Source organism: Rhinolophus sinicus, linkage group LG12, assembly GCF_036562045.2.
Source record: "Rhinolophus sinicus isolate RSC01 linkage group LG12, ASM3656204v1, whole genome shotgun sequence".
NCBI lineage: Eukaryota > Metazoa > Chordata > Mammalia > Chiroptera > Rhinolophidae > Rhinolophus > Rhinolophus sinicus.
In genome coordinates, this window is record NC_133761.1 from 27243069 (window position 1) to 27257747 (window position 14679).

The window sequence follows — 14679 nt, forward strand, 5'->3', positions numbered from 1 at the left end:
GAAGGAAGGAAGGAAGGAAGGATGGAAGGAAGGAAGGAAGGAAGGAAGGAAAAAAGGAAGGAAGGAAAGAAAGAAGGGAGGAAACTGTTCAGGGTATCAAGTGTTGAATCTGAGCTTTGTGCCCTGGATCCAATAAGCCTCCGTGGCTGGGGCCCTCAATGACTGCACTAGTATACTCTGCCTATGTTTGTTTTCTTCACCTATGTTATTTGAATACAACAGTTGAAAGCACATTAACCACTTTGTGATTTTAGTTTAAATAAAATCAATTTCAATAATTAGTCAAGACACTTGGTTTTAAAATTAATCGTAATGTAATGTAATATGCTAAGGAGAATATAAGAGTTGAGACAGATCTTGTAGGGCCTTGTGGACCATGCTAAAGAAGATTAAATTTTATTCCAGAGGCGGTGAGAAGCATTCAGTTTTAAGCTTTGGAGTCAAAGGGTCACATCCATGCTTAGGGACATCCCACTAGTTGCAACGAAGGGGTTTTTAATGGAGGCAGTGAGAATTAAACTGGAGATATAAATACCAGGTGAGGGATGAGGAGAGTCTAAATGAAGACTAGAGCCTTGGGGATGGATTAGAGGGGTAGATGGGAATTAAGGAAAGATGGGGGGATCACCGGTTGGTTGTGGGGAAGGAAGATGAAGTGGGAATCATGTTGAATCTTTCGGGATTCTGCACAGACCACAGTGCAGTTGGAAACACAAGTCACCAAGATTGATTCTAATAAAATGGGATTTTCAATAATGAATATAGTTTTCTAGAGAAGAAAAAAATTTGAATATTTACTTTTTCCATTTTAGTTTTTCTTTATTGTCCTCCCTCTGTTTTCTTGGGTCAAAGTCATTTTTATTTCATGAGACATGCCATTCTTTTTACAGAAGCAATTCCAGCAGTTTTAATACTTCAAACTTTAATTTATGCACTCGACTTGTGTCCCTCTGGGTTTTTAAAAGGCAGCATCTTTGTGCAATTTCCGGGACCCATCAAGTCCCCCCCCCCTCCCCCCGCCTCCCCCAAGCTGTTGTTTCTCAGTCTAGTTGTGTAGGACACAGCTCCCTGGCCCATGCTGGTATTATGAGCCTTGCCCTCCCCTGGGCTGAGGCAGAGCCCGCAGCTCAGCTCCAGGGAGAGCCGTTGTTCACAATCTTAGCTGTAGAGGGCGCAGCTCACTGGCCCATGTGGGGACCGAACTGGCAACCTCAGCGTTGGGACTCCTAACTACCTGAGCCACAGGTCTGGCCTGCAAATGCATATTGTTCAAGGAGATAAATGACTTACTAGAAAATTGATGGCTCACTTGTTGAAACCCCCTTGTGATTCCAGGCTGCCCTGGCAGGAGGCACCACCATGATCATCGATTTTGCCATTCCTCAGAAAGGCGGTTCCCTCATCCAGGCCTTCGAGACCTGGCGAAGCTGGGCTGATCCCAAAGTCTGCTGCGACTACAGCCTTCACGTGGCAGTGACATGGTGGAGTGACCAGGTGAACCACTTAGGGCTTCAATTTCTTCCACTTAGTCCTAGTCCTTTCTCTGGACAAGATCAAGAAGCTGATAATGTCAAAACATAAGAAAGTGGGATGTTGGTTGCTTCCTTGACGACTGGAGTTCAGAATCAGAGGGAAGACTTTTCATTGCATGGTCTTTTGTACCTTTTGAATTTTGAATCCTGGGAACTATTTTTAAAAAATCATATATAGATGATAGCAAAAATCCTTCATAATTCACAATAGCCTTTTCTAATATTTAATTCATGGCGTGTAATTTTTAAAAGTACCCATCTCCCTTTTTCTCAATTTCCACATTTACAGACTTTTTTTTTTTTTAATTGGAGAATATTGGGGAACAGTGTGTTTCTCTAGGGCCCATCAGCTCCAAGTCGTTGTCCTTCAATCTAGTTTTGGAGGGATCAGCTCAGCTCCAGGTCCAGTTGCCATTTTCAATCTTTAGTTGCAGGGAGCGCAGCCCACCATCCCATGTGGGAATTGAACCGGCAACCTTGTTGTTGAGAGCTCGCCCTCCAACCAACTGAGCCATCAGCCGCCCCTTCGGAAGCTCAGCGGCAGCTCATTGTCTTCAATCTAGTTGTGGAGGGCACAGCTCACTAGCCTATGTGGGAATCGAACCGGCGACCCTGTTGTTCAGACTTCGCCAGCGAACCAACTGAGCCATCCGGCTGCCCTCCAGACCCTTTTAAAATAGTATTTTCCAACAGATTAGAACTTCAATTAGAAATGTTTAATTTTGGGAGAAAAACCAAGGAAATTCCCATTAAAACTAGATGCGTCCATTTCCACTGTTAGCCATCTCCCCCCCCCCCCCCCCCCGCCTTTTTTTCCCTCCTGTGCACTTGAAAGAGGAAAGGACAGACTGGAAACGTTTTCAAGGCCTTCTTCTCCCATCTGTCTCCTAACCCGGTGCTCTTTCTACACTGCTCTGCTAATGTCACCACCTGGTCAAATCATTTCATAATGGAGCTCAAAGCAACCTTCCATGTCTGCTAATTAGTTAGGCCATGGCACAAATGTTAACATGATTCAGATAAGAAAGATAGTTTTGAGAGATGTTAAAATGTGTTCTTTTCTCCCCCTATACATTTGTGTGTGTACTTTAGAAAAAATTTTTTCCTTATGATTTAAATCAACAACATGTTTTTCCACATTGGACTTAATTTAGAAATCTTTTTACCAGGAAGCATTCACAAGGTGACTTTATTTGAAGTTACCATGTAACTATGTCCCCACTTTGCCTGAAAATTGGGCTTTAGACACCAAGTTAATATAAAACAAGTAATCAATCTTTAACAGATAGTTCAGCAAATATAATAGCCAGGTTTATAGTCCACAGCTAAAGTTAATTTTTCTACAAAAATGTCATTCTAAGTGATACGTCTGATCTCTTTGGTGCTTTTAGGGCCTTACTGCCTTCCTTCTTTCCCCCCACCCTCCATTCCTCCCTCTCTTATTGTATAAGAAAGAGCAATCGTGATGGTGTTTACCCTTACCAGTGCTTATCACACGTAAATAGGCAAATGTTACCTCGTCATTATTGTTAAAATACAGAGTTTTGCTTGGGCATCTGCAACAATGTGCCATAGACTGGGGGACTTAAACAATAGAAATGTGTTGTCTCACAGTTCTAGAGACTAGAAGTCCAAGATCAAGGTGTGGGCAGGTTGGTTCCTTCAGAGGCCTGTGAGGGAGAATCTATTCCATGCCTCTGGTGGTTTACTGGCAATCTTTGGTGTTCCTTACTTTGCAGAATCACCCCATCTCTGCCTTCATCTTCTCGTGGTGTTCTCCCTGTGTGCATGTCTGTGTCTAAATTTCTCCTTTTAATAAGGACACTAGTCTTATTGGATTCGAGCCTACCCTAATGACCTCATCTTAACTAATTACGTCTGCAATGCCCCTATTTTCAAATTAGGTCACATTTGGTACTGGAAGTTAGGGGATCAACATATGAATTTTGGGGGGATACAAGTCAACTCATAACAGTAGGTATGGGTGGGGCCTGAGATGCTGCATTTCAAGCAAGCTCCCAGGTGATGCTGATGGGGCTGGTTCAGGTACCACACTTTTGGAGCAAGGCTTAGGCTACAGTGCCTGAGAGTCATTTAATGGGACTTACTCACAGATGTGGGTGAGAGGGGTGATGAACAAGGTCACCTTCAGAAAGGCTCTTCTACTCAGCGAGTAATAGGTATTTCATCTGAGCAATGCAGATTGTACATTCCTTTGGAAGCCCATCATGTGAATATGCTAATAATGTTCAAAGCATTTTTTTCTGACTATAAAAAGTAATATACTCATGGTAGAAAATTTGAAATTATAGAAAAGGTTTTTTAAAAAATGAGGCTCAATAACACTATTAACTCTTTCATGATTTAAAGTATTGTATCAGCAGCAATTCATAGGATGAAATGTGGGTCTAAAGTGGGGGCAAGATCAAGACTTTAATTACATTTTTTCTGGAATTAAACTGTTGTCCTTGTTTTCCTTAATTCTCTCGTGAATGCAATGTTTTAGAGAACGTTGAAATTGTCTTTAAGTGAAGCAGTGACATTTTCTTATTGTTATTCCCTTTTAGGTTAAAGAAGAAATGAAAATCCTTACCCAAGAGAAAGGTGTGAACTCTTTCAAGATGTTTATGGCATATAAAGATCTGTATATGTTGAGAGATGCGGAGATGTACGCAGCCTTCTCTCAGTGCAAGGAAATTGGAGCAATTGCTCAGGTCCACGCGGAAAATGGAGACCTAATTGCAGAGGTAAGCAACTGCATTCCAAAGCTTCTCCAGAAATGAAAATGACCATAACTTAAGGTGAAGGCGATTGGCCCTAAGTAGGTAAACTCATGTAATGCACTGGAAGAAACGAATTTTCTGCGGTTTGGAACCACTTAGTTGGTTTCCTTGAGTCCCTGCTCTGAGTTTTATTCAGGTTACACATTTAAATGAGAATTTCCCCCTTTAAAACCAGCTACTAGATCTCAAACATGTTTTTTTGTAAAAACAAATATTTTTCTTTGTGTAGCCCAACACTATTTTTTTTTTTTTTTTTTTTTTGTAGCTCAGGCTGCTGGTTTGGAATTCCAAAATGTGGGCATCGGCTTCATCTGATGACTTAAGCAGTGTATTAGGTAGCTGTTAAAGTCCCACTCCTTTCAGAAACTGGGTATTAAAATGTGCTTTGGAGGAATCTAGATGCTATTTATTTCTCATATTAGTTCTATTATTAATACCTGAAGGCTGCACCATCTGCAAGATTTAAAGAGCTGTCTCTTATTCTTTATGTTAGCTGAATTTTTTCTCTCCCTAGGCTCATTTCCTATTAAAGTCAGTGAGACTGAGGCTTGATGGCTAGGAGGCAGTGGGGGATGAGAGGAGAACGTGAGCTGTAAACTCAAACAGACCAGGATTTACACTTGACTTCCTACTTCCTAGCTGTGTGACACAGGGCGAGTCATTTTCCACTTGGAGCCTTGACTTCCTGCTTTTCTTATAAGAAAGAAATAACCTTTCAGAGAGGGGAAATAACTGGTCCAATATCATTCAGTGGGTTGGGGGAGAGGACAGTGATAAAAAGTAGCAGTAACTACATAATATAATCCATGATTCACTTCAACAAGGATCCAGTATTGCAGATTAGCATATTTCATTTTATTTTGTTCGTTCTGAACCAAAAAGTCTTAAATATAAACCCTACTTTTCAAAGGATGTGAGTAGAACTAACCTCCTATCTTTTTCACCTTTCAATCATGATAATTTGTGAAATATATATAAGAAAATTTTACATATACTATCAGAGTATTAAATTTATTTTTACCTAATGCTTTGTACATACACACATTCGCACACACACCTATGCCTAACAGATCCAAAAGCCAGTCAGGGTATTTATTTTACGATACAATAATGGCATTTGTCAACCTTCCTTGCACATGTTTATGTTCCTGCTGCCTTTTTAGGGAGCAAAGAAGATGCTGGCATTGGGGATAACAGGCCCCGAGGGCCATGAGCTGTGCCGCCCAGAAGCCGTGGAGGCAGAGGCCACACTGAGAGCTATCACCATTGCCAGCTCCGTGAACTGCCCTCTCTACATCGTGCACGTGATGAGCAAGTCTGCAGCAAAGGTGGTAGCAGACGCAAGGAGAAATGGTAATTCCTGAACTATCTCACCTCACTTGTAGCTCCGTATTAGCTAAAGAGTCAGGTAAAATACCTGCAACCTCTCTTTTGCTTATGAGAAAGTTGCACGTGAATTTCTACAACTGTTCTTCCTCCCGTATCGTCTTTTCTGTTTTCTTTCATCCTTATGCATGTCTGTTGTTGTTCTCTTTTTTTGCTCACCTTCATGACTGCTTCTCTTCCTTCAGGTTATTTCTTCGCCATCCTTAGACCCTCAAGACATTTTCTTCAGCCACAAGTCCCCACCCTTAATGCCACTAGCATCCATTTTGTAATCTGATGGTCAAGTGCAAACTCTCCAGTTAACTCTAAAGAAGCTTCTCTGTCTGTCTGTTAGGCACCTCCACCATCCCTCCCAGTACCTGGATCAGGGTAGTGCAGGGCACAACAAATTTCTTTTGAATTGAATCAACTTGTCTCATAGCAACTTGGGTGTTGATGCGATTGAAGCAGTTATCCAAATCGTATTTTTATGACAATTATTTTCAGGTTTTTAAAACCAAAGTTATTTTTACTCCAATTGCCTAATTGCTTCAGTTCCTTAGTTCAATTTAATATGTAAGTAATCATTGTAAAAGAAAGAGAAAATCTCCTTTAAAAAAAAATTAAGATAGGAGTTTATTTCTTCACACATAACCTTGGGCAGCCGAGACTTGGTACGACATCTACAATCACCATGTTTCTTCCATCTTGTTCCACGGGAAAAATCTGTTTTTGATTAGAATTGGATAGAAAAATAATTTCACTCATTTGCCAGTACTGGTAAAGGAAGGATGAAAAACGAGGTGAATTTTATTCCATGATGTAGACCCTCCTGGGATGTGCTAACTTTTAGGAGCCTGGATAATCAGAAATAGTCTTATAAAAATCATTCTGGTTGTTTGTTTGTGTAAACTGAAACTGGCTGAATTTTTATAATATGGATTATAAAAACTATGAAAATAGATTTGGCATGTCTATAATTGACACTCAAATATTTTTTTTCAAAATTGGTTCTTGTAACGTGAAGTTTCAATAAGGATTTTGTGCTAGCCAAATGCATTTTTAAAATGCAATCCATCAATATTTTGTGTTAAGAGTAAGCTCAGTTTCACACAGCAGCTAATAAGGTCTTACTGCCAACCATTTCTGGTTGCTTTCCCCCGACATATAATGTAATTTCAGTATGAAAGAGCACAACACTTCAAAAAGAAAATCCTGAAATTTTGAAGTTCTAGCATTACTTTTGCCACCAGATGGCGCTATTGCTAACTCTATGAAATTGGTTGTTCTATAATTATGTGCTTTCTAAGTCATGTACCATGTCCCATAGCCTGTCAGTCAGATCCATAATGTCAGAATATGATTTAAGAAACGGTAAATTCAGCAGAAATGGTCAACCTAAACCTACTAGCAAGCTACAATTTTGACAGTTCTGTCAGGAAACAGGTTCTTGATCTTGGGTATTTAATTTGTACTGGGATAGAATTCCATTAGGAGCAGAGTAAAAGTCTAGGGAAAGTTTTAGAATGTAAATCATAGGCAGAAAACTTAAGAATGTATATTTTAATTTTATTTTAATTTATTTCTAAATTTTATTTTATTTTTTGAATATGCAAAACATTTACATGATACCGTAGTCAAAATCATATAGTAAGAACGTATTCTCAGAGAAATCTTGCTTCCTTCTCTAGCTCCTTCATTCCACACCCCAGGAGTAATTATTATTATTTTTTTTTTTGTGGCCTATCTTTATAGTATTTCTCTTTACAAAAAATGAATATGTGTATGTATTGTTACTTCTTTCTTTCCTACATGAAAAGTAAAATACTATACATAGTGTCATCTATCTTGCTTTTTTTCCTACTCAAAATTATGTCCTAAAGCTCAGCTCATATCAAGTATAGAGACTTTCCTCATTCTTTTTTACAGGTTCAGTGTATGCCACTGTATTTGTTCAACTACTCCCTAATGATGGGTATTTGGGTTGTTTCCTATCTTCAGCCGTTATAAATAAAACCACAATGATGGCCTTATGTATATGCTGCTTCATATTTGTGGAACATGTATTAGTTTTCTATTACTGCTCTAACAAATTCCCACAAACTTAAAGCAACACAATTTTGTTATCTTATAGTTTTGGAGGTCAGAAGTGGTCTCAGTGGGCTGAAACCAAGGTATCAGCAGGGCTGTGTTTTTTCTGGAGGCTCTAAGGGGAGTCCCTTCCTTTGCCTTTTCTAGCTTCTAGAAACCACCCAAATTCCTTGGTTCAAGTCCCTCCCTCCATCTTCAAAGCCAGCAATGGTGGGTGGAGAACACTGCATTATTCTGACCTCCCTTTCTGCCTCTCTATTCTACTTTAAGGACCCTTGGACTACCTTGAGTCCACTTCATTGGTTCAGGATCACCTCTCTGTCTCCAGGTCCATAATGGAAGCACAGCTGTGAAGTCCCTTTTGCCATGTAGGGTAATAGTCACAGGTTACGGGGATTAGGACAGGGACATCTCTGGGGTGCCATTATGTGGCCTACCACAAAGTTCTGTCCTCAAGGAAGAGTCCCAGAAGTGGGACTGCTGGTTCAAAGGGTAAATGCATATGCACTTTGGGGATGTTGTTCAATTTCTTTCCAAAGGGATTATAAATATGGAATATTTAAAATGTCACCCCAAATATTCTTGTTGAGTCAGACTCATTGTAATCGTACTTGTGAGAAGTCTCTAATGCACAGCTGTCAAAGGGGCAGCAGGTCTCTCAGAGTAAATTAGCAAGAAAGATTTCCCACCCCTGGCATGTGATACCCCTTGTATGCCATCAAGGCGTGTGATCAAACAGGAACCTGGAGGGAGCAGGGGAGGGTGGGACATAAACAACACCATACCACCCAACCCAAGGGCAGATCCCTGGGGAGTACAGAGGGACAAGACCACACTGACCTTGTACGGAAGATTCATTTGCCCTGTCTGCACTCATTTGTTACCTAGCATAATTTCTGAACATAAAAGAGCAATACAAATCGATTAATTGCTATCTTGTTTAAATAAGGAACAGATTTATAATATGAACATTTCCTCCTGTAAATACATTTTCCAGGCCAACCTATCATCCAGGGCCTTGCCACTCAAAGTGTGGTCCCTGGGAGGCAGCGTTAACATCCCCTGAGAGCTCGTTGGAAATGCACAGCCTTGGACCCCATCCCAGACCCACTGAATCAGAATACGCTAGAACCCTAGGTGATTCTTATGCATATTAAAGCTTCAGCATCACTGTTCCAGCCGGCACAAAAGATGTCCAATTATTAATTGTCTCTATTGTAGTTACCTGGAGATACAAATGCTATTAAGTTTGATTGTATTGTTGAGTTGCCAGCTATACACCCAGCAGATAGTAAGATGAGGGTTAATGATTAGAACAACCAACATTGTTTGTGGAGTGCTTAATGTGTGCCTGGCACATATTTGAATAGCTTATCACATTTTGGGTTTTATTATATATTATCTCATCAATGTATTTTAATACAAATTATCATTTTTAATTGTCATAACAATGCTTCAAGCTAAATTTATCATTGTTTTGTGACTGATGAAATTGAGGCTGGGGAAAGTTCTGTAAATTAAGCCTAAGATCACTTTATTAGTAAGTGCTAAACCTGGAATTCAAGCTGAAGTCCATCTGATCCCAAAGCCTAAACTTTTGGTTACTCTCCACTCTGTTCAAGAAGAAATTAGTTTACAAAGTTGGAAAGCTTGAACATCAAGTTTATATTTAATTGGTTTTCTTTTTGGGCCTTATATTTAAACTTTTAGCATCATTTTCTTATTTTTTATTATTATTAAAAGAAAAACACATGCTAGAGATGGAAATGATCAAGAATGTATTAAATGGAAAGTGTCTCCCTCAGCTCAGTCCTGGAACAAGTGATTTTAACCATATCTATCTTTAATTTTTTGGTGGTTAACTCCAAAATTCTAAACCATAAATCTGTAAGTATTGACTTATAGTTTTGATAGTATCACTTGACTCTGAAATATGAAAAATGAACAATTTTGCTCACATAAATCTTACCTGCTGAGTTTTGTTAGTAATAAGTGTCACTTCAAATAGTATTAATTAAATTTATGTGTTTGGGGCTATAATTTTTAGTTATATCTCTTCATTCTCTACTAGGTTGAAAAGGAATTTAGAGACCCTGCATTACCCTCTCTGTTCCTCCTGACTTCTGTGAACTATATTATCTTTACATGGATGGCATTACAGTTGGCTCTAACTATTGTATAATTTGGTCTTCCATGCTTTGTCGATAGGCTAAGTCTAAAATTTAGAACTATTAGAACATAAGATTATTGAAATATTCTTCTCTGTGGTAACAATTAGTGAGAAGAGAATCTCAGAGAAATCAATACCACTAACTTGAAGTGCAAACTCAAGTTATTAAAATTAACTCTTGGAGAAGCATTTGCCAGTGTTAAGGTCAAGTGGATTTCCTTTCTTGCCCTCCAATAAGATTTAAAGCATGCCTTATTTTAGTTTGCTACACATTTAGACCATTGTTGTCTTGTTAAGTCTTTTTCCCTTGGAATTTTCACAATTAGCTCTTTTTAAAATAGCTTCAGAAAAGAAACATATGTCTTTATCGTAGCATGAAGATTTTGGCTTCTTCATCGCAACTTGTATTGAGTGAAATCAACTCGTCTTGCATAGATTCTTTACAGGAGAAGAATCTTCTGACTTTCTGTTTTATTTTTAATAGTTTTGTTTTTTTCAAGCCTTCTATAGAGATGTCATCCTAGGATTTCCTTTCACAGCATCTTAGACTGGATATACTGTTTCTTGATTCCCATATCTCCCCTTTTATTGAATTACCTTGAAGGTTCTCAGGTAATTTTTCTTTTTTAATTTTATTGGGGGAATATTAGGGGACAGTGTGTTTCTCCAGGGCCCATCAGCTCCAAGTTGTTGTCCTTCAATCTAGTTGTGGAGGGCGCAGCACAGCTCCAAGTCCAGTTGCCCTTTTCAATCTTTAGTTGCAGGGGGCGCAGCCCACCATCCCATGCAGGAATTGAACTGGCAAACTTGTTGTTGAGAGCTCACTCTCTAACCACCTGAGCCATCCAGCCGCCCCTCTCAGGTCACTTTTAAAGGAAGAGTGATGGAAGGTAAATTTTCTGATTCCTTGTCCTCAGGCTTGTTTGGCAACTTGAATGGGCATAGAATTCTAAGTTCAGAATTATTTTCTTCTGAATTGTAAGGGCACCACTTCATTCTCTTCTGGTGTCCAGTGTTACTGGTAAACAAGCAAATGCCAATAAAATTCTTGTCCTCTTGTCACTAACTTTATTCACCATCTGGAAGATTTTTGTATTTCCTCTTCATTTTAGAAGTCAAGAAACTTTAAGACTATATTTAGCAATAAGCCTTTTAAAAATTCACCTTCGTGTGCAGAGGCCTGTTTCAATCTGAAGACTGATCTTTGATTCGGAAAATTTTTTCTTCTATTATTTCTTTCATATTAATTTTCTCTGTTCCTTCTCTTGGACCCCCATCAGACCTCTTAAATAAATCCTTCATGTCCCTTAACTATTTTCACCTTAAAGTAAACAAACAAACAAAAACTTGAATTTTTGTTCTATATTTTAGGAAAGGATTTTGTTTACTTCTTCTGTCCTTCTAATAACTTTTTGTTTTGGTAATCATATTTTTATTTGCAAGAAAACTTTCTTGTTTTCTGATAACTCTTTTTCCCCCCACAGTTGCTTCCTTTTCTATTGTTTGGTTCTAATGGATACATTATCTCCTTGATCTCTCTAAGACTACTAATGGAGATTAAAAAAAAAAAAGAAAATTCTTTTATTTTCTGGATTGTCCCTGTTCTTTGCTGAGTCAATTTTTCATTTTTTTTTTTTTTTTTTTTTTAACATCTTGACCCTTCTTTTTGTTTGCTTTTCCTTCAATGTCTTGTGATCCTGGGCTATTCATACTCAAGCCTGGACAGTTCAGGTGATTAGAGTGGGGAGCGGGTGTGGACTTCGTCTGCTGCTGTACAGGTCTGTTTCTTGAGCAGGCCCAGCCCTAAATGAAAGCCCTGACCATGAGCAGTGTGACTGTAAGTAGGGCCTGGTCACTGGTGAGCTTCAATTTCAGGTGTGGGGGCTTTGCTCTGTAGCATCAATACCACCTTAGGAAGATTTTTTTCCTGGCAGAGTTCGGGGGTGGGCACTAACTGCTCCAACTCATCTCCTCCCCCTCACTTTAACTGTCCTTTGCTTCATGACCCCCTCTACTACTTTGAGTTCAGGCTGTGGCTTCCTCTACCTACCTTTATTAGCTATTGCCATCTCATCTGCTTTCTGACACCCTAAATTGTTTCAAAACTTCTGTTCAGCCAGGGTCCTCCTTCATTTTCAGCACAGCTGTGGTTTTTGTACATTTTCAGCAGGGTTTTGATGTGAACTGGAAAGGAAGAGACGGCAATGCATGTTTAGTCTACCAACTTTTATTCGAAGCTTGAAGTTTCCCTGTGTTCATATCTGGATATTTTGTTTTAGCATTCAGCACCTGTGATAAAAAGTGAAAGCAGGTTATAGGAAAAAGAATAAAGCTTTCACCTTCAAGCTATTGAAAACGGAGCTGCCTTTGCAAGGAATTTCAAATTCATGTTTATTTCAAGTCTTAGTTAACCTAAGTTGGGTAACTAGAACTAGGTTAGTTTCCATCCTTCTTTTGAGAAGCCACTTTTACAAAAATGAGGCAAGAGAATAAAAAGGCTGTCCCTTGGGTATTATCCTTTTCTTCCAGAAGCAGAATCTGCTCCTTTGCTCCATAGCCCACATATAAGATTGGACAAATCAGCTGTAATTGTGTCACATGTAGAAGTTCCAGTCTGCCCACCCCGGACTTCTTTCACTCAACATAGTCTAGTCTTTGTCCAAATAGTATATGTGTCAATATGTGCCATTGGCTTCAGTGACACTTTTTATTTTGGTTTGAGTGGTTTTGATTATACATGTCTCTTTTCTGCCACATATTGACATATGGAATTATTAATGGTCTTCTAAAAATATATTGTTCACCTCTCTTCCCCACCTCCTCATAGGACTTGCTCTTGAACAGATGATTCACTATTTTTCTGGTGCTTTGCTTAGAACGATGGTGATTTCTCTCAGTAACTTACCTGATGCTCTACTTGGCGTGTATCTGTTATATTTGTTTCCTAACTATGACTGAAATTTTCTATGCTTTTTTTTTTTAGTTTCCAGTTTAACTTATTTTAACTTGTCTGAATAAAATTCAACTCTATGTTGTTGTTTTTTTCCCCCATATTCCTGATTCTGGGATATAAATGTGACTTTCATTTGAACTTATTAATAAAATTTTTTCTTTATACTTTTTACTTTAAAAAGTTGTTGGACATCATATATATTGTAGACACCATGTTCCAGGCGTTGGATTTGCAAAGATGATTAAGATAATTTTAGTTCTCAAGTAGCTGACAGTGATTTGAGTTTTGGTTTTCCTTATTGTGAGGAGCTTTATTTTCCAGGCTTATTGATATAAAATACAAATCTCTCTTATGGAGAGATTTTAGATGTCTTATTTTGCATGTTATTTAAACTCTGCCCCCCATCTATTCCTCTTGTGTTTAGGGAATAAGGAGGAGAAAGATTCACACAGTGACCATTCTGTCCCCATGTGGTCATGTTGACCATGGCTTGTTAGTGCTGAATAACAGTAAACCAAATCTCATTTACATGAGTATGATGAGCTGATCCTTGGGAATTGATGCTATTCCTAAGAAAGGATTAATTGTGGCTGAGTCAAGGTGGATTTGAATGTCAGGTTTTCTCTTTTTCTTTCTTGAACATGTACATCTGAACACCCACTTGTCTTTTAAATTTAGAACAAGATGATTTAACTTCTGTCCAATTACAAAGCAGTTGAAAATGGGCCATTTGAAAACACTTTTCCTTTTAGAGTAGAATGGTGTAACCATAATGAAACTAACATTTGTGGAACTTAACTAGTTTGCTGGGGCTGCTGTAACGAAGTACCACTGGCTGGGTGGCTTAAAATATAGAAATTTATTTTCTCACAATTCTGGAGTCTAGAAGTCTGAGAGCAAAGTGTTGGCAGGGTTGGCTCTTTCTGAGGGCTGTGAAGAAAGGATGGGTTCCAGGCCTCTTTCCTTAGTTTGTGGATGACCGTCTTCTCCCTGCGTCTTTACATGGTCTTCCCTCTGCATTTGTCTATGTCCAAATTTCCTCTTCTTATAAGGACCCTCATCATATTGGTTTAAGACTCACACTAATGATCTCATTTTAGCATAATTACCTCTACAAAGGACCCTTTCTCCAAATACAGTCACATTCTAAAATACTAGGGGTTAAGAGTTTAACATTTGGATTTGGCAAGGGACATAATTCAGTCCAAATCATAAAGTGACTCCATGGTCCTGGGAAGATGCTAGGTACTTTTATATCCATTAACTTATTTGATCCTCACAAAATTGCCATACTAGACAGATTTTGTGATCCCATTTCACAGATGAGAAAAACTGAGACTAAGAGCAAGCACTCATCTTTCACAAGGTCACCAACTAAAAAGTAGCAAAATCAGTGTTTGAACCTAGACCTGTGTGATCTACTCTACGAATATTATGCTGCTTCTATATATTTTCCTTCTCAATTATTTCCTTTCTTTGTAAATGCAATATTTTAAATCAAAACAGAACCCAGGAAAAATTATTTTTATAAATGTGTTTGGCTTACTGTTTGATAGTCAGTGCTTCCACTCCTGGACACCTATGTCAGCTTCTCTGCATCTCTCAACCTTTCCTAACAGGTCTCAGGACTTGATTAAATTCTGCTCCCCGGTCCAGACAAGGTGTTAACATCCGCTCTATCACTTTTATCCAATAAACGCGTTGTCTGGTCAGGAGGGAGTTTGAATTGTTTTGACATGTTTCATTATTTGGAAATCTTTAGATTCTCCCAGAGGGCAAAACTCC

At 38.7% G+C, this 14679-nt stretch overlaps 1 protein-coding gene across 3 annotated transcripts in view; it reads left to right on the forward strand.

The window, feature by feature from the left end:
- Positions 1 to 14679, forward strand: part of DPYS (dihydropyrimidinase) — a 94967-nt gene that overhangs the window by 13642 nt on the left and 66646 nt on the right. For all 3 annotated transcript variants that reach the window (XM_074316271.1, XM_074316270.1, XM_019750646.2), the window contains exons 2-4: positions 1336 to 1494; positions 4100 to 4279; positions 5479 to 5668. In XM_074316271.1, coding sequence (XP_074172372.1) covers positions 1336 to 1494; positions 4100 to 4279; positions 5479 to 5668 — 529 coding nt within the window. The remainder of the gene's footprint in view (positions 1 to 1335; positions 1495 to 4099; positions 4280 to 5478; positions 5669 to 14679) is intronic.